The sequence below is a fragment of the Oryctolagus cuniculus genome, chromosome 12 (genome assembly GCF_051225735.1).
Source record: "Oryctolagus cuniculus isolate XC-2025 breed Fujian yellow rabbit chromosome 12, ASM5122573v1, whole genome shotgun sequence".
In the NCBI taxonomy this organism is placed as follows: Eukaryota; Metazoa; Chordata; class Mammalia; order Lagomorpha; family Leporidae; genus Oryctolagus; species Oryctolagus cuniculus.
In genome coordinates this window covers 99,155,980-99,173,798 of record NC_142878.1, presented here as the reverse complement: position 1 = coordinate 99,173,798, position 17,819 = coordinate 99,155,980, and the positions used below count along the sequence as shown (strand labels likewise).

Sequence of the window (17,819 nt, the reverse complement as noted above, 5' to 3'; positions counted from 1 at the left end):
TTGCAAATGTTACCACAAATCATTTGCTAGAGGAATTAATGAATTCTATTCAATCCTACTTAGAAGGAACTCTTATATTTGTACCTGGTTTCCTCCAGACCACACTGGGCTGATTTTGCTCTATAATCTTCAAATGTAGTACAGTTTAGTCCTGAGTTTTGTGAGTCCTTCTAATTAAATCTAACCCATGGATAGTCTTGGGGACCCTCAATATAATGAATAACTGTCTCAGCCCCTTTTGTTGAAAAAACCATCCTTTGCTCCACTGAAATACCTTGGGGTCACTGACAAAACTCCACTAATCAACCTATGCATTTCAACTGTTTCAATCATTCTAGGCCCTTCATTCCATATGAATTTTAGGATCAACTTCTTAATTTCTTAAAAAAAAAAAAAAAGCCTTTTGGGTTTCAGCTAGCATTGCACTGAATCTGTGGGTCTACTGGAGATTTAAAATATTAATGATATTGAGCATTCCAACTTATAAACATGGTGTGTATCTTCATTTATTTAGATTTTAACTTTTCTCAGCAGTATTTTGAGGTTTTCAGTGTATATATTTCTACATATGCTTTGTTAGAGCTGTCCTTAGGTATTTTAATTTCAGTTTCTAATTTTTCAATGCCAGTATAGAATAGAATTGATTTTTTTTTTTTTTTTTTTTTTTTGACAGGCAGAGTGGACAGTGAGAGAGAGAGACAGAGAGAAAGGTCTTCCTTTGCCGTTGGTTCACCCTCCAATGGCCGCCATGGCCAGCACACTGTGGCCGGCGCACCGCGCCAATCCGATGGCAGGAGCCAGGTACATCTCCTGGTCTCCCATGGCGTGCAGGGCCCAAGGACTTGGGCCATCCTCCACTGCACTCCCGGACCACAGCAGAGAGCTGGCCTGGAAGAGGGGCAACCGGGACAGAATCCGGCGCCCTGAGGGACTAGAACCCGGTGTGCCGGCGCCGCAAGGCAGAGGATTAGCCTAGTGAGCTGCGGCGCCGGCCTAGAATTGATTTTTATATGGATTTTGATCTTATGTCCCACAACCTTACTAAATCTACTTTTTTTTTTTTTTAAGATTTATTTTATTTATTTTAAAGACAGAGTTACAGAGAGAGGTAGAGACAGAGAGAGGTCTTCCATCCACTAGTTCACTCCTCAGATGGCCACAACGGCTGGAGCTGCGCCAATCCCAAGCTAGGAGCCAGGAGCCTCCTCTGGGTCTCCCACATGGGTGCAGGGGCCTAAGGACTGGGTCCATCCTCCACTGCTTTCCCAGGTCACAGCAGAGAGCTGCATTGGAAGAGGAGCAGCCAGAACTAGAATTGGCACCCGTACGGGGTGCTGGTGCTTCAGGCGGAGGATTAATCTACTGTGCCATGGCGCCGGCCCCAAGGAAGTTCCCTTTTAATCCTAGTTTGCTGAGTTTCTCAGAGATTTTATTATAAAGGGGTACTTTATATACAACCCCTTAACATTTAAGAAAGGACTCGGTGCTCGCCAGCATGTACCAAGAGACTTTGAAATGCTCTATTCTTTGATACAGCAATGTGGTCAAACATTCAAACAACGCAAAGTAAAAAATTGGAGACAAAAGAAATACTCCAAAATAAACAGTTAAGTAACTACATTTCCAAAAAGAATATTTTATTTGCCCTTAAAATCATGTTGTCAAAGAACAGTCAATGAAAAGGGAAAAGTGATTATAACATAAAGAAATAAAATGCATATAAATCATATAATTGTAATTTTGCATGAATAGTTATATGTAAGTGGTGGCCAGTAATAATATTAAAAATTTTTTTTCTCTATCTTCTACAATTAGCCTGAAAATCCAGTGTCTAGTACTTTGCAATTCCTATAGCCCAATAAGGGATATTTTAAGGCATCAAATGAAGTTATCATTATAACTGCTGTCTGAAGAAACTTCCACTTGATATATCTGCTAGATTATCTAACACTCTCCATTTCTTCTATGAAACATGTATTCAGAAATACATGCCATACTGAATGCTACAAACGGTGGTTTATTCTTGACTGCACACTTCTATTCCCACTGGCTGTGTCACATGCTAATACAAGCCAGTAGCTGTAATTGTTTTTTTTTCTTGCTAGCTGCACTGCCATAATTATGACTTAATCAGACATCCTGTAAATTATTGAAAAATCAAACACATAAAAGAAAAAGGTTCTTTTTATCAAAACTAAGTTGAGACTTACTAAATCTCAAAGCAATTTCTAATAAACCAAGGGTAAAACAATTGTAAAAAGAGGAAAAAAACTGAAGACACCTAAAGGGTTTCTGCACTTAATCTAAAACCTGTTATCTGACGTATCACAAAGTTCTTATATCACTTTTGGTATGCAAAAATTTGAAATTACAGGCAATAAATTAAGAGTATGGTTTGAATGAGAAACAGGAAGTTCCAAATGGCAAATTCATAATCAACAGCAAAATAAACAAAAAGTGGACTTGGTCTTAAAAACAGCACAAAATTGACAAACAGCACATTTAAATATTTCAAAATAAAATACTTATGGTATATCACCTGTTACATACAATTAAACAACTTTTTGACTCAATCTCATGACTTACTGGTCCTAACTGCATCAAACAATGGCATTATTTACTGCACTTTTATAATCAGGGAAGAATATTAACATAAATAGGAGTATTAGTTGGGAGTTGCTACATCTTTCCCCTACTGACTTACCTCATAAAGCATGAGTCGAACATCAGCCTGCTGGCCAAGGCATCTCTTCAAACTATCTATGATCTCAAGGCAAAAAGTTTCATTGGCAACAGAATTATAACGGCTGTGAACTTCCACAGAAACCTGAAAAGTAACAGAAGCTATCATGTCTACCTTACAAAAGCAGTTTCCATTAAGGAATAAAATGAGCTAATGTTTTTGGCCAAAAAAATTTAGATCCAGCTCTCCACATAGGCTAAAACCCAGGACTGGGGCAGATGCTATAACCATCACCATGCAGTGGTGGTACCCTTATTCTTGTCTGGAATAGAGTTTTCAAGAAATTTAATAAAATTAACTTGCCTATCCCTAAGGTTTCCTTGGTGATGTCAGCTGCTTAGGAAGGGACACTGATTATTTCACGCCACTATACATGATTTTCCTTGAAAGGCCTACCATTTCCTTAAAGAGCTTCTCCAATAGCTGAAAGAATCTAGCTCTCTACTTCCACAAATGCCAGAGAGGTTTACAGGCAGGCAGAGTTCTATTTAGAAACAGAAATTACAGGCTGGTGCCGCGGCTCAATAGGCTAATCCTCCACCTTGTGGCGCTGGCACACCGGGTTCTAGTCCTGGTCGGGGCGCCGGATTCTGTCCCAGTTGCCCCTCTTCCAGGCCAGCTCTCTGCTGTGGCCAGGGAGTGCAGTGGAGGATGGCCCAAGTGCTTGGGCCCTGCAAGCCATGGGAGACCAGGAGAAGCACCTGGCTCCTGTCATCGGATCAGCACAGTGTGCTGGCCACAGAGGCCATTTGGGGGGTGAACCAACGGTAAAGGAAGACCTTTCTCTCTCTCTCTCACTGTCCACTCTGCCTTTCAAAAATTAAAAAGAAACAGAAATTACAAAGAACTGACACTGCTTGATTTACATAATAAAATTAGCAATTATGGATCAAGGTGTCCTAATCTTGAAGCCAGTGTTGTGGTATAGAGAATAAAGCCATCATCCCATATGGGCACCGGTTCAAGTCCCAGCTGCTCCACTTCTGATTCAGATCCCTGCTAATGGCCTGGGAAAGTGCCTGGGCCCCAGCCATCCACGTGGGAGATCAGGATGAAGCTCCAGGCTCCTGGCTTCAGACTGGTCAAGTCCTGGCTATTGAAGCCATTTGGGGAGTGAACCAGTGGATGGAAGATCTCTTTCTGTAACTCTTTCAAATAAATAAATCATTAAAACAAACAAACAAACAAAGATGTCCTTATCCTTATCCTTATTCCAGGCATCATAATGAAGTAGTTCATTCTTCCTGAGGTCAAACAGTAGTACTACTCTTTATTGCTTATGACTTTGGGTAAATTATTTAACCTCTCTCAGTCTCAGTTTCCCTATCCTTAAAAATGGGTATTATAATAATACCCATTATTAAATTAAAATTATTGGTGTATTCCTGATATTTAGGTTTTTTTTTTTTAAATATTTACTTATTTGAAAGGCAGAGTTACAGAGAAGCAAAGGCAGAGAGAGAAGGAGAGAAAGAGAAAGGGAGAGGGGGAGAGGGAAGGGGAGAGGGCGCCTTCCAACCACTGGTTCACTCCCCAGATGGCCGCAGCGGCTGGAGCTGCACCAATCTGAAGCCAGGAGCCGGGAGCTTCCTCCAGGTCTCCCATGTGGGTGCAGAGGCCCAAGGACTTGGGCCATCTTCCACTGCTTTCCCACGCCATAGCAGGGAGCTAGATCAGAACTGGAGCAGCCAGGATATAAACCGGCGCCCAAATGGGATGCCAGCACTGCAGGCAGCAGCTTTATCCACTACACCATAGTGCTGGCCCCCTAATATTTAATTTATGCCATATGTTACAGACAAAAGTTTTACATAGTTATTTTAGAGTAATAGTGAGAATTCCTAATGAAACTGATGTAAACCTTTTTTTATAAATCTTACATCATTTCAATTATAAAGATAATTTTATTGCTTGAAAGCCTGGATTATCCAATTATTGTAAAAAGTTTAATTTGTTTGAGATTATAGATGTACATATGCAAAGCAAATAGCTGACTTATGGGGCTGGTGCCGAGGCTCACTAGGTTAATCGTCTGCCTACGACGCCGGCATCCCATATGGGCTCTGGGTTCTAGTCCCGGTTGCTCCTCTTCCAGTCCAGCTTTCTGCTGTGGCCCAGGAGGGCAGTGGAGGATGGCCCAAGTGCTTGGGCGCCTGCACCCACATGGGAGACCAGGAGGAGGCATCTGGTTCCTGTATTTGGATCGGTGCAGCACTGGCCGTAGCAGCCACTGGGGGGTGAACCAACAGAAGGAAGACCTTTCTCTCTCTCTCACTGCCTAACTCTGTCAAATAAAAAAAAAAAAATAGCTGACTTATTTAAAAACTAGGGATAATAACAGTATCTAGCCTCAGAGGATTACTGCAAAGATTAAAAGAGATAATGTCAAGCATTTAGGCACAGTACAGTCCAACAGAAATATAATATGAACCAATATAAATTACATATGTAATTTCAAACTTTCTAGCAGGCACACTGACAATTCTAATGTGAAGATAATTCTAGCATGGTATTTAAACTAACATATCCCAAATTTTATCTCAAAATGCAACAAATATTAATAAATCATTTAGGAGATATTTTACATTTGCTTCACACTAAATCTTCAAAATCCAGTGTGAATTTTACATATATAACAATTCAATTCGAACCAGTCAAATTTCATTTAAGTGTTCAGTTCAATAGCTACGTTGAAGCTAGAGGCTACCACACTGGACAGCACAGTCTAGAATATATAGAAAGTGAGCTATTAACAAGTGTTAGCCGATATCTCCCTCTCCCTTAGACTCTCAGTTTCAGGATTATCATCCTTACAATCATAACAGGAGCAAAAGAATGTGCGTACCACTGAGTTACGCATCAACATTCACACTACAAGCCAGAGTGGAAACTTACCTGACTAACACCGATAGACTGACTGCACTGAGAGGATGACAAGCTGCCTAAAACTTTAAAGTTCTTCAGGAGCAGCAAAAACCCAGCAGCTGCAGATTTCCGAGCATCAAGCTGGCTACCTCAGGAATACACAGAGAAGTTAACAAACAGTACTAAGTACAAAGAAATATGCAAAAAAATCAGTTAGTTCCACACAGAATTTATATGCTCAAAGGCACCAGATGTTCAAAGCAATCAGCTCTACTTTATCTCATGAAACCATCTGTACGTTCTTCTATACTGTTCTCAAGTCTCTGTGAGCAGTGAGAATAAGAGTACTGCGAGCTGTACACGGTTGGTAGTTTCAATAAGTACTGAGGAGTAAAGGAAACTGCTGATTTTTTGCTGTGTCCCAAGGAGTTTCCCCTTCATATGCACCATATCCACACAGTGGAGTACAGGGCTGTGTGCCAAGTAAAGCCTCTACCCAGAAACACGATACACTCACCTGCTCACTGAACTCAGTGATTAATTCATGTCACAGACCCTACAACACATAATCCTGGCCTATTAGCTGTGCCTCTGAATAAGCAACAATAAAAACTGGCAATTCTAGGTCAGAGATAATAGCATATAGCTACTTACTAGCTATTCCTCTGGACACTGACATGTATATGATAATATGGTCAATGTGGTATTACTTGGACACATTATGCTCAGAGTACCAAATGCTTTCCACATTATACTGTTTCACAGTATTTTTAGGATATGGTATTACCCTCACTAGCTTATCTGCTATGAAATAAAGGAAGAGAAGTCAGGAGGCTGAATGTTAAATATAACTCAGGCCCCTCAACAATTTATCAGGACTATCAGCCACTAGACTGCCACTCTGATGTTCAATAAAATGAGATGCTTAAGTATATATTCTTAACTGAGGTGCTTTCCTCTTTGGAACTGTTACTAGGTCAGGTTTCAGAGAATTTGGCACTGCAAGTTTATCCTGAAAGTCATTTTACAGCAGAGTACTTGAGATCACAAGTTCTGATGTTAGACTAACTCCACCATCAACTATTGTTTGAAAGTCACTTATCTTATCCTAAGCCTCCTTATCTGTAAAACGGGAATTGTATTATTTCTCACCTTAAGTGTTATCCTGAAGATTAAATGAAAAGCGGCACATAAAGCCCTGACACAATGCCTAATCTGATGAAAGTGCTCTGACCATAGGTGGTACTGGGAGATGGCAGTGGTAATTTTTAATCCTAACATTAGAAGGCGTAACTTCCTATGATATCAAGGGATGCCACATACCTGGCAAACATAGCTTTCCGAAGGACAAGTATCAAGGAATCTCTCATTGACATGCTGATTTTGAGAAGGGGCTGAAAAAGGAAGAATCATTAGGTAAAAACAAGTTTACTTATTAGCCTCAGTATAAACAAGCTTACTTAATAACCTCAGCTCATTTCTTCTTACTGTTTTTACCATTTGGCTTATTACATAAGGAACTTTGGTTCTGGTTTATATACATGTTTCAACGTTTATTATACTTAATAATGACAATAGTATACTTTGGAACAGTAAACTGAAATTGGTTGAATGCCTTCATGAATCTACTGACTTTTAATTACTTCACTAACTTAAAAACAAGTCAAAGGACAGAGAACAGTACTATGAAGAGAGAGTAAACATGGATGACAGTCTGCCTCAGTGCTCTTTCAATATAAATTGTCATGTTTCAGATTCAATGGCATAGGATTCCTTTTTTCTTCTTTTTTTTAAGATTTATTTACTTATAAATAGTAATTTATAAATTTATTTGTAAATATATAAATTTATAAATAAAGCAGTTACAAAGAGGCAGGGACAGAGATAGAGGTCTTTCTTGCTGGTTCACTCCCCAAATGGCCTCAACAGCCAGAGCTCAGCTGATCTAAAGCTAAGAGCTAGGATCTTTTTCCGGGTCTCCACACAGGTACCGGGCCCAGGTGCTTGGGCCATCTTCTACTGCTTTCCCAGGCCAAGGGAGAGAACTGGATCAGAAGTGGAGCAGCTGGGTCTCGAACCGGAGACCATACAGGATGCCAGCACCACAAGTGGTGGCTTTACCTGCTACACCACAGCGCTGGCCCTGGGATAGGATTTCTTAAACAATACATATTTATAAGGAAATACATCAGACTTCCATTAAATATCTAAACTTTAGCCTTCACAAGCTAGTTAGGAGTTGGAATGCTTACCTGCACTGCCTTAAGCAGCCCCTGTACAGTCTGAAGAGGCAGAAAGGATAAATAGTCAAAAGTTTCTGTGACTTTAGAAGAACAATTCTGAAGAACTAAGGGTGCACATGTGATGATATCTGAAAGCAGGTCTGAAAAAAAAAAAACAACTATAGTCAATTGCGTAAAATAACAAAAAATACTAAAAATAAAAGGAAAATAATTGTAGGAAAAGAAATTGTAGTCTTTTGTTTCCTTTCTCAAATATGTCAAGTATACTACATACAATAAAAATTTCTACTGTTTTTCTCCAGTCACTATAGTCAGGGTACTTTAAGCTTTTTTCTGGTGATAGGACAACATCACAAAAACTAAACTGTCTAAAATAAAGAAGGAAACCCATCACATTGCCTAGAGAAGTAGCATGTCTTCACATGCCAAGCCAAAAATGAGTCATTTATAAATTTTTATTATGTGCCAAGCATAAAATAGTCCTATCAAGTCTACATAAAGCATAAAACATCGTCTCTCTGCCGGTGCTGCGGCTCAACAAGCTAACCTCCGCCTAGTGGCGCCAGCACACCAGGTTCTAATCCCAGTCAGGGTGCTGGATTCTGTCCCGATTGCCCCTCTTCCAGGCCAGCTCTCTGCTGTGGCCAGGGAGTACAGTGGAGGATGGCCCAAGTGCTTGGGCCCTGCACCCCATGGGAGACCAGGAGAAGCACCTGGCTCCTGGCTTCGGATCAGCGCGGTGTGCCGACTGCAGCACACTGGCCACGATGGCCATTGGAGGGTGAACCAACGGCAAAGGAAGACCTTTCTTTCTGTCTCTCTCTCTCACTGTCCACCCTGTCAAAAAAAAAAAAAAATCATCTCTTTTCCTTCAAGATTTTAATAATTTAGTTGGAAGTCAAGAAAAACTATTTTTAAAGAATTTCAGCTTATGGTCTACCAAGTGGTAAAGAGGAAGTTTAAAGAGAAGTTCAAAGTAGACAGAGATAGCTATGAGTTGGGAAAAGTAATCAGGAGAAGGAATTTTAAACTAGCTTCTGAAAGACAGGCAATATTTAAATGTGCAAAGAACTCGAAAAGCTGACTGTAAAGGAACAATGAGTAAAAGCACAAGGAACATAAGTAAACAAGTATTAAAGGGATGGTGGGGAAACCGACAAAGTTGGAATGAAAGAATCAGAAAAGTAAATAATTGAAGTTAATGTTTCAAAGGTAAATTGAGGGGCCGGCGCTGTAGCGTAATAGGTGAAGCTGCTGCCTGCAGTGCCAGCATCCTATGTGGGCACTGGTTCAAGTCCTGGCTGCTCTACTTCCAATCCAGCTCTCTGCTATGGCCTGAAAAAGCAGTAGAAGATGGCTGGAGACTTTCGGCCCCTGCACCCGCCTGGGAGACCTGGAAGAAGCTCCTGGCTCCTGGCTTCGGATGGGTGCAGCTCCAGCTGTTGTGGCCAAATGGGGAGTGAACCAGAGGATGGAAGACCTCTCTTTCTCTCTGCTTCTCCTTCTCTCTCTCTGCAATTCTGACTCACAAATAAATAAATAAATCTTAAAAAAAAAAAAAAGGGGTAAATTTGGATCAAACTGTCAAGGGCACAAAGGGCCAGAATAAAGGGCCCAATACCTTATTAAAAAATATACGGGAGTAGGCATGTGGTGGAACAGCTAAGTTGCTGTTTGGGACACATGTACCACAAGAGAATGCCCAATGTGAGTCCCAGTTCCTCTGCGTCTGATCCAGCTTTCTAATGCACATCCTGGGAAGCAGCACATGAACAGCTCAAATGCTTGGGTCCCTGCCACCCATGTGGGAGACAGGCTGAGTTCTCAGCTCCCAGCTGGAGTGAACCACCTGATGGGAGCTGTCTTTGTCTTCTAAATGAGTGAATGAATGAATGAGTAATTTTTAAAAAGAAAATAACAAAATTCAGAATTCAAGTTGAAGAAGCCAGAATTCACAGAGTACTAGAAAGAAAAAGGTTGTACAGAAAGAGAGCTTTTAAGCACTGACTCTCAGTGGAGTACGGGAGCAGTGTGTGAGGAAACCACTTCAGATGGGAAAGAATCACAAAAGGAGATTACAGATCCATTTTCAGAGGTCACAAAAGCTACAGAACAGTTCACTCAGAACAGCTAAAGTGCAGATACTTCAATACACAAGGTTGAGTACTCATAAACTTATTTTTTCAGTAGTTGAACCAAATTAGCCCCAGATTAAATATTGTCTGGTCTTGCCTAACACAACATAAAAATAACCATCAAAAGATTAAATGTTTTCCAAGAAAATTAGAGCTACAGATAATTGAAGGGGAAAAATCTAATCAAACAACAATGTAAAATTCATATAGAGTAGAATCCAATGAAAAAGGCATTCAAAGAAGCAGGAAAATACAACCTACAATGAGGAGGAAATCAATCCATAAAATAAATACATGTCATACATTCAAGAAAAGCTGTCTCTGTGCTTCACCTCCATTTTCTGTATGTCATTTCCTATTGTCTGGTTGGTTATAAATATAACTTGCCCATGTTGTACGGCAGAGCATTCTGAACCTCTTTTGGCCTGAAATCTGAGCTGCTGCCCAATTACAGAATCGCAAATAAAGCCATATACTGTAAATACGTAGGGACTGGGTGTGTAGCCTAGAAGTTAAGGTGCCTATATTTTACAGTAGACTACCTGAGTTTGAACCCTAGCCACAGCTTCCTGATAATGCAGATCTTGGAGGGAAGTGGTGATGGGTCAAGTAACTGGTTCTTGCCACTCATGTGGGAGACCTGGATTGTACCTCCCTGCTTCAGCCCAGATGTGAACATCTGGAAATGATCCAGTGGGTGTTAGTGCTGTCTCTCCAATAAACAAAAAACTTAAAATATGTAGAAATTATTATATTTCAATTACACCTCAATAAAGCTGTAAAGAAGGGGATAAAAGTAAAATAAAGTATTAAGTACCACATTTTACAGTTTATGGGTAGAAGAAAGACAAGGAACATTAAAAGACAAAAACTGGTCACAGGCAGAATAAGAAGCAAACTACTATCATTATCAGAAAACCTACCTAAAAAATTTAAGTGGAGTTGTGAATAGTGTTGAATGACAGGGAAATTAAGAAAATCAGTTACAAAGAATAGGCCAGTTGATTTAGAAACTAGGATATGTACTAAAAATGGTGAACTCAGGGTCAGTAAAGAGAAAAGTACTGAAGTCAGAATGTCACGGGTTAAGAGACTAAGAAGTCAATGAGTAGCAACACCAAGACGGCACTCATTTGTGGAGTATTAAAAAAGAGAGAGTGAACGTTGATGAAAAATGGAAGTTGCACTCATTAACAAGCCTCCATTAACATGTATTTAACATGATCCCTTCCTTATTTACAATTACTGCCTTCATAACAATCACAGACAATGTAAGTGGACTTACGGCTTTATTTTGTTTATTATTTAAGAGGCAAGGAGACACACAGAGACAGACAAAGAACTCCCCACAGGTTCACTCCCTAAATACCCACAACAGCTGAGGCTGGTCCAGGCTGAAGCTGGGAGCTGAGAACTTAATCTAGGTCTCTTATATGGGTGCCAGGGACTCACTTCAGCCATCATCTGCTATCTTTCAGGGTGCCTAGAGGAAGGAAGCTGGAATGAGAAGCAGAGCAGGGACTCAAACCCAGGCACTCCAATATGAGACAAAGGTATCCCAACTTTGGTTATCCCAACTGTTGTCAACTGCCAGGCCAAACACCTGCCCCAGGATTTAAGGTTTCATTGGCATCAGAATCAAAGATGTTGCATTAAACTCTCCTGTTATGATTTAAAAAATGGTTTTTATGAGACCAAATCATTATAACATTTAATATAAATATTCCTAAGAACTTTATTTATACTTTTGAAATTCAATACCTAAGAAATGATTGATGGGAGAGGATGCTCTGGTAACAACTCTGTTGAAGACTTGCTCCAAAATTTCTTGTCTGATCATCTCATGAATCTAAAAAGAACAGAAACATTCCTAGGTGACTCTCAGCTTATAAACACATCAATCAATGCATGTCAGGTAGGATGAAGAATAGCTTGGATATGGGTAAAACGACTTTACTTCACAGACAAATCAGAATATAACATGGATCATCTGGAAAGAATCACTCAACTCTTCCCTCCTTCTGTGCTCAGAGCATTCATTATTAGGATAAATACCATGCTTATGAACCCAAAAGCACAGATCACAAGAAAATACTACTATATGTAAGTTTCAGCATCAAATAGGGAATAATTCTGCATAGATATCTATTAAATGCCAACATCCACATTTCTGACAGAACACATAACTTTTATTCTAAAAATTTAAAACACATGAAAATTTCTAGAAACTCAGAAGTCTTTACTAATGTCAGACCTGTTCTGAAATTATTAAACTTAGATTTAAGTTAAGATTCTTACTTGAACTTGAATACTTCTTTCAGATCTCAGACCTTGATGACTTAGTAATTATATACTCTATAGATGCCTTGATAAGGCCAACATCTATCTGAACTCAAATGGAACCACTATACAGTTTTGAAAAATATGGATTTTAAGTAAAAACTTATTCTAAGAATGTTTTAAACCATATTACTATTAAAAAGGGTAATTTATATCACCACTTATAACTTACGGACTATTCCAAGCATTTACTTCATAGACCTCCACATAACTTAAGCAGAGACCCTTGGTACATAACTATATTAAAGAACTTGAATATAAAGAAGACAATTTATAACTGACAAAGATACTAATATGAGATGTTAATAGGGGGAAAGGGGTGAAGGGTGTATGTGAATTCTTTGTATTTCCTCAAAATTTTTGTATTGGAAAGTTCAAACTGTTCTGAAACAAAATGTTAACAATGCAAAAAATGTAAATTCCTCATTTTGAGTCCTTCAAAAATGATGAATCAATAAACATGATCTTTTCAAGCCTGTTGTTCTACAGTAACTAGAAAATTATTTTTTGTATAAGGAAACAGCATTAAAATGAAATAAAACAAAAACCAGAAAACAATTTACTGTTAGAGGAAGAGGAAACTGTGGAAAAAATTATCATGTAGTTAAGCTTCTTAGAAATGTCCAGAAACAAAAAAATTTAACTGGAATTAAAAACTTAAAGAATGAGAAAATTGAGTTTTGCATCAAATTGAATCTGTAATGTTTCAGTACCATCCCAGTTTCTATTATACACACTCTGCCATACTGCTACATACTCAAGCTTTCTTATCTTTCAAACTCCCAAGCAAATATCAGGGTCTATTTATAGTATCTTTTAAACAAACTGAAAGAAGAGGTGTCAAACTAGTCTCACCTTAAAAGTTTCCAACAGTATTCTAGCTCCCAGCTTGCATGCATTCTGGTTTGATGTTCTAGAAAGACCTGAGCTGGTTTCAATAATTTTTCCATCAAGAATCTTCTTTGGTCCATATGAATCCATTAAAATGAAACCAAGTTCTACCAGGCCCTGAGTAACATGATCCCAGCTATGAACACTGAAAGAAAACAAAGCTTAGTTAAAAAGAAAAACTTAGTAAGAGACTTTACCCTTATACTCATGTTACTTATTTCCCAAACTTGTCCTGGATAACCAACACATTCTGCATACGAAAAGTATTTCAGAGCATCAAGATAAAAAAATCTGTTTTCATGATGGGGGCTGGCACTGTGGTGTAGTAGGTAAAGCCACTGCCTGCAGTGCTGGCATTCCATATGGGTGCTGGTTCAAGTCCCGGCTGCCCTTCTTCCAATCCAGCTCTCTGCTATGGTCTGAGAAAGCAGTGGAAGATGGCCCAAGTCCTTGGTCCCCTGCACCCACGTGGGACACCAGGAAGAAGATCCTGGCTCCTGGCGTCAGATCAGTGCAACTCCAGCTATGGTGGCCATCTGGGGAGTGAACCAGGAGATGGAAGACCTCTCTCTCTCTCTCTTTCAAATAAAATAAAATTAAAAAAAAAAAATTAAATAAATCTTTAAAAAAATCCACACAGAATAGTAAAGTCATTACAAATTAACATGTTTAATAAAAAAAAAAGTTTTCAGGGAAGCGCTGTGGCACAGCGGGTTAACACCCTGGCCTGAAGCGCCGGCAACCCATATGGGCGCCAGTTCTAGTCCTGGTTGCTCCTCTTCCAGTCCAGGTCTCTGCTATGGCCTGGGAAAGCAGTAGAAGATGGCCCAAGCCTTGGGCCCATGCACCCACGTGGGAGACCTGGAAGAAGCTCCTGGCTTCTGGCTTCGGATCTGTGCAGCTCTGGCCGTTGCAGCCAATTGGGGAGTGAACCAGCAGATGGAAGACTTTTCTCTCTCTCTCTGCCTTTCCTCTCTCTGTGTAACTCTGACTTTCAAATAAATAAATCAATCTTTGAAAAAAAAAAAAAGTTTTCATGATGGAAAGAACAGACTATCTAGAATACAAAGAATCAGATAATTGTCAGACTTTTCCTTAGCAATTCAAGATGAAAAATAATTCTAAACTGAAATGGTATACTTGTTCAACTTATCATTAAAGTATTGAAGCAAGCAATTTTAGATATGAAAAGATTCAAAGTTTACTATTCATAAACCATATCAGAATTACTGTAAAACATATATTTATGGCACATTTCCAAGAGAAAAAAACACGTGATCCAAAAAATAGAAGTAGGCCGGCACTGCGGCTCAATAGGCTAATCCTCTGCCTGCAGCACCGGCACTCTGGGTTCTAGTCTGGATCGGGCGCCGGATTCTGTCCCGGTTGCCCCTCTTCCAGGCCAGCTCTCTGCTGTGGCCCGGGAGTGCAGTGGAGGATGGCCCAGGTCCTTGGGCCCTGCATCCGCATGGGAGACCAGGAGAAGCACCTGGCTCCTGGCTTCAGATCAGCGTGGTGCGTCGGCGGCAGCGCACCAGCTGCAGCGGCCATTGAGGGGTGAACCAATGGAAAAGGAAGACCTTTCTCTGTCTCTCTCTCTCACTGTCCACTCTGCCTGTCAAAAAAAAAAAAAAAAAAAAAAAAAAAAAAAGTAAACAAAGAAACTAATAAAATTTATTAAGTCTAAATAAGTTTTGATTGTTAAGAAAATTTTTTTAAAGATTTTTTTATTTTTTTTTGAAAGGCAGAGAGAAAGGGAGAGACAGAGAGAACTTAAATCTGCTAGGTCACTCTCCAGATGGCACAACAGCTGAGACTAAGCCAGGCTGAATCCAGGAACCCAGAACTTCTTCTGGGTCTCCCATATGGGTTCAGGGGCCCAGGCACTTGGGTCATCTTCTGCTGCCTTCCCAGGAACATTAGTAGGGAGCTGAATCAGAAATGGTGCAGCTGGGTTTCGAACAGGTACCCATATGAGACACTGGCATCACAGGCAACGGCTTAACCTGCTATGCCACAACAGTGGCCCCAAGAATAACATGAGAATGGCAAGAAGAGGAGGAGAGTAAATGTTCCCTAATGCTGTCATTTTAGAAGGAGAAGACAGTTACAGTTGTCTCTTCTATGAAAAGCTCATATATGACTCACAAATAGGTTAGTCAGTATAATCTGGAAGTTTGATTATTTTTCTTTAAGATTTATTTATTTATTTGAGAGGCAGGGTTACAGACAGAGAGAGGGAGGGAAAAATAGAGGGAGAAGGAGAGATCTTCCATCCACTGATTCACGCCCCAAATAGCCATAACAGCTGGAGTTGAGCCTATCTGAACCCAGGAGCTGGGAGCTTCTGCCGCGTCTCCCACATGGGTGCAGGGGCTTAAGGACTTAGGTCATTTTCCTCTGCTGTTCCAGGACATTTGCAGAGAGCTGGATCAGAAGTGGAGCAGCCAGGACTTAACCCAGCACACACATGGGATGTTGGTGCTGCAGGCAGAGGCTTAACCCATTATGCTACAACACTTGCCCCTGCATTATTTTTCAACAGTGCTATTATTTCTAGTACCTCAGTGTTTTGTATTGCAAAATAACTACAAGTAAATACCCAGGATATTAACAGAACTGAACACAGCAAATCATGGAGGAATATAGCACTGTTCACAACGTCCATTACTTCATTTCTCCCTCCTGTATTAGGCCACACATGTATCAATATCTTTGAAGTATGTGGGTCTCACCAATATTGTACATCTTGTCCAAATCTCCATAATAAAACAGCCTCAAAGCTCCCTTTCCAAATTATTTCAACTAAAGTCTCACATTTATTATAGAATTTCCATGTTAAGCACAGAAAGTATCTTAGAGCTTTGGTTACAAAGTCAAGCATGTTTTCAGTCTGCCCTATCCTCCTTTTCCCACAGTTCCTATTATTATTATTATTACTATTATTATTATTTTGACAGGCAGAGTGGACAGTAAGAGAGAGACAGAGAGAAAGGTCTGCCTTTGCCGTTGGTTCACCCTCAAATGGCCACCGCGGCTGGCGCGCTGCAGCCGGCGCACCGCGCTGATCCGATGGCAGGAGCCAGGTACTTCTCCTGATCTCCCATGGGGTGCAGGGCCCAAGCATTTGGGCCATCCTCCACCGCACTCCCGGGCCATAGCAGAGAGCTGGCCTGGAAAAGGGGCAACCGGGACAGAATCCGGCGCCCGACCGGGACTAGAACCTGGTGTGCCGGCGCCGCTAGGCGGAGGATTAGCCTATTGAGCCGTTGCGCCGGCGGTTATTTTTATTATTATTATTTTTTACTTGACAGAGTTAGTGAGAGAGAGAGACAGAGAGAAAGGTCTTCCTTCCGTTGGTTCACCCCCTAAATGGCCGCTATGGCCCGCACACTGCTGCGTTAGTCTAAAGCCAGGAGCCAGGTGCTTCCTCCTGGTCTCCCATATGGGTGCAGGGCCCAAGTACTTGGGCCATCCTTCACTGCCTTCCCAGGCCACAGCAGAGAGCTGGACTGGAAGAGGAGCAACCGGGACTAGAACCCAGCGTCCACATGGGATCCTGGTGCCGCAGGCGGAGGATTAGCCAAGTGAGTTAACGGTTTTGTTTGTTTGTTTGTTTTTTAATTTTTGACAGGCAGAGTGGACAGTGAGAGAGAGACAGAGAGAAAGGTCTTTCTTTTTGCCGTTGGTTTACCCTCCAATGGCCGCCGTGACTGGCGCGCTGCAGCCGGCGCACCGTGCTGATCCGAAGCCAGGAGCCAGGTGCTTCTCCTGGTCCCCCATGCAGGTGCAGGGCCAAAGGACTTGGGCCATCCTCCACTGCACTCCCGGGCCATAGCAGAGGGCTGGCCTGGAAGAGGGCCAACCGGGACAGAATCCGGTGCCCTGACCAGGACTAGAACCTGGTGTGCCGGCGCCGCAAGGCGGAGGATTAGCCTATTGAGCCACGGCGCCGGCCTTTCATGTGGTTTTAAACGAATTTGTCTAAACTGCTAATCAATAATTCAGTTCCAATCATCAACTTCAAATTTCAACAGTCTATGTAAACAAAACTCTTCATGTCGCTTACCCATACAAAAAATCAACAAAGATTTGTTATTAAAGAGTTCTGATGTCATAAAGAACAAAGGTACTGGCCGACTCCGGGGCTCACTTGGCTAACCCTCTGCCTGCAGCACTAGCACACCGGGTTCTAGTCCTGGTTGGGGTGCCAGATTCTGTCCCGGTTGTTCCTCTTCCAGGCCAGCTCTCTGCTGTGGCCCAGGAGTGCAGTGGAGGATGGCCCAAGTGCTTGGGCCCTGCACCCACATGGGAGACCAGGAGAAGCACCTGGCTCCTGGCTTCGGATCAGCGCGGCCATTTGGGGGGTGAACCAATGGAAAAGAAATACCTTTCTCTCACTGTCTAACTCTACCTGTCCAAAAAAGCAAACAAACAAAAACAAAACAAAACTAAAAAAAAACAAAGAACAAAGGTACTTATCCTTCAGTTTTGTATTTCTGCTGTCAAGGTGGCCAAGAAGCCAGGCCCTGAGACTGAAGATCTTCCCATTCCCATTCCTTGATCAACTTTAAGGGATAAAATCATGATAGTTGAAATCAA

At 41.1% G+C, this 17,819-nt stretch overlaps 1 protein-coding gene across 2 annotated transcripts in view; it reads right to left on the bottom strand.

Annotated features, from left to right (window-relative positions):
• Positions 1 to 17,819, bottom strand: part of FANCI (FA complementation group I) — a 105,104-nt gene that overhangs the window by 35,232 nt on the left and 52,053 nt on the right. For both annotated transcript variants that reach the window (XM_089310711.1, XM_070054524.2), the window contains 6 exons: positions 13,182 to 13,362; positions 11,748 to 11,835; positions 7,861 to 7,991; positions 6,932 to 7,002; positions 5,639 to 5,753; positions 2,705 to 2,827 (listed from right to left, as the gene is read on the bottom strand). In XM_089310711.1, the coding sequence (XP_089166837.1) occupies positions 2,705 to 2,827; positions 5,639 to 5,753; positions 6,932 to 7,002; positions 7,861 to 7,991; positions 11,748 to 11,835; positions 13,182 to 13,362 (709 nt within the window). The remainder of the gene's footprint in view (positions 1 to 2,704; positions 2,828 to 5,638; positions 5,754 to 6,931; positions 7,003 to 7,860; positions 7,992 to 11,747; positions 11,836 to 13,181; positions 13,363 to 17,819) is intronic.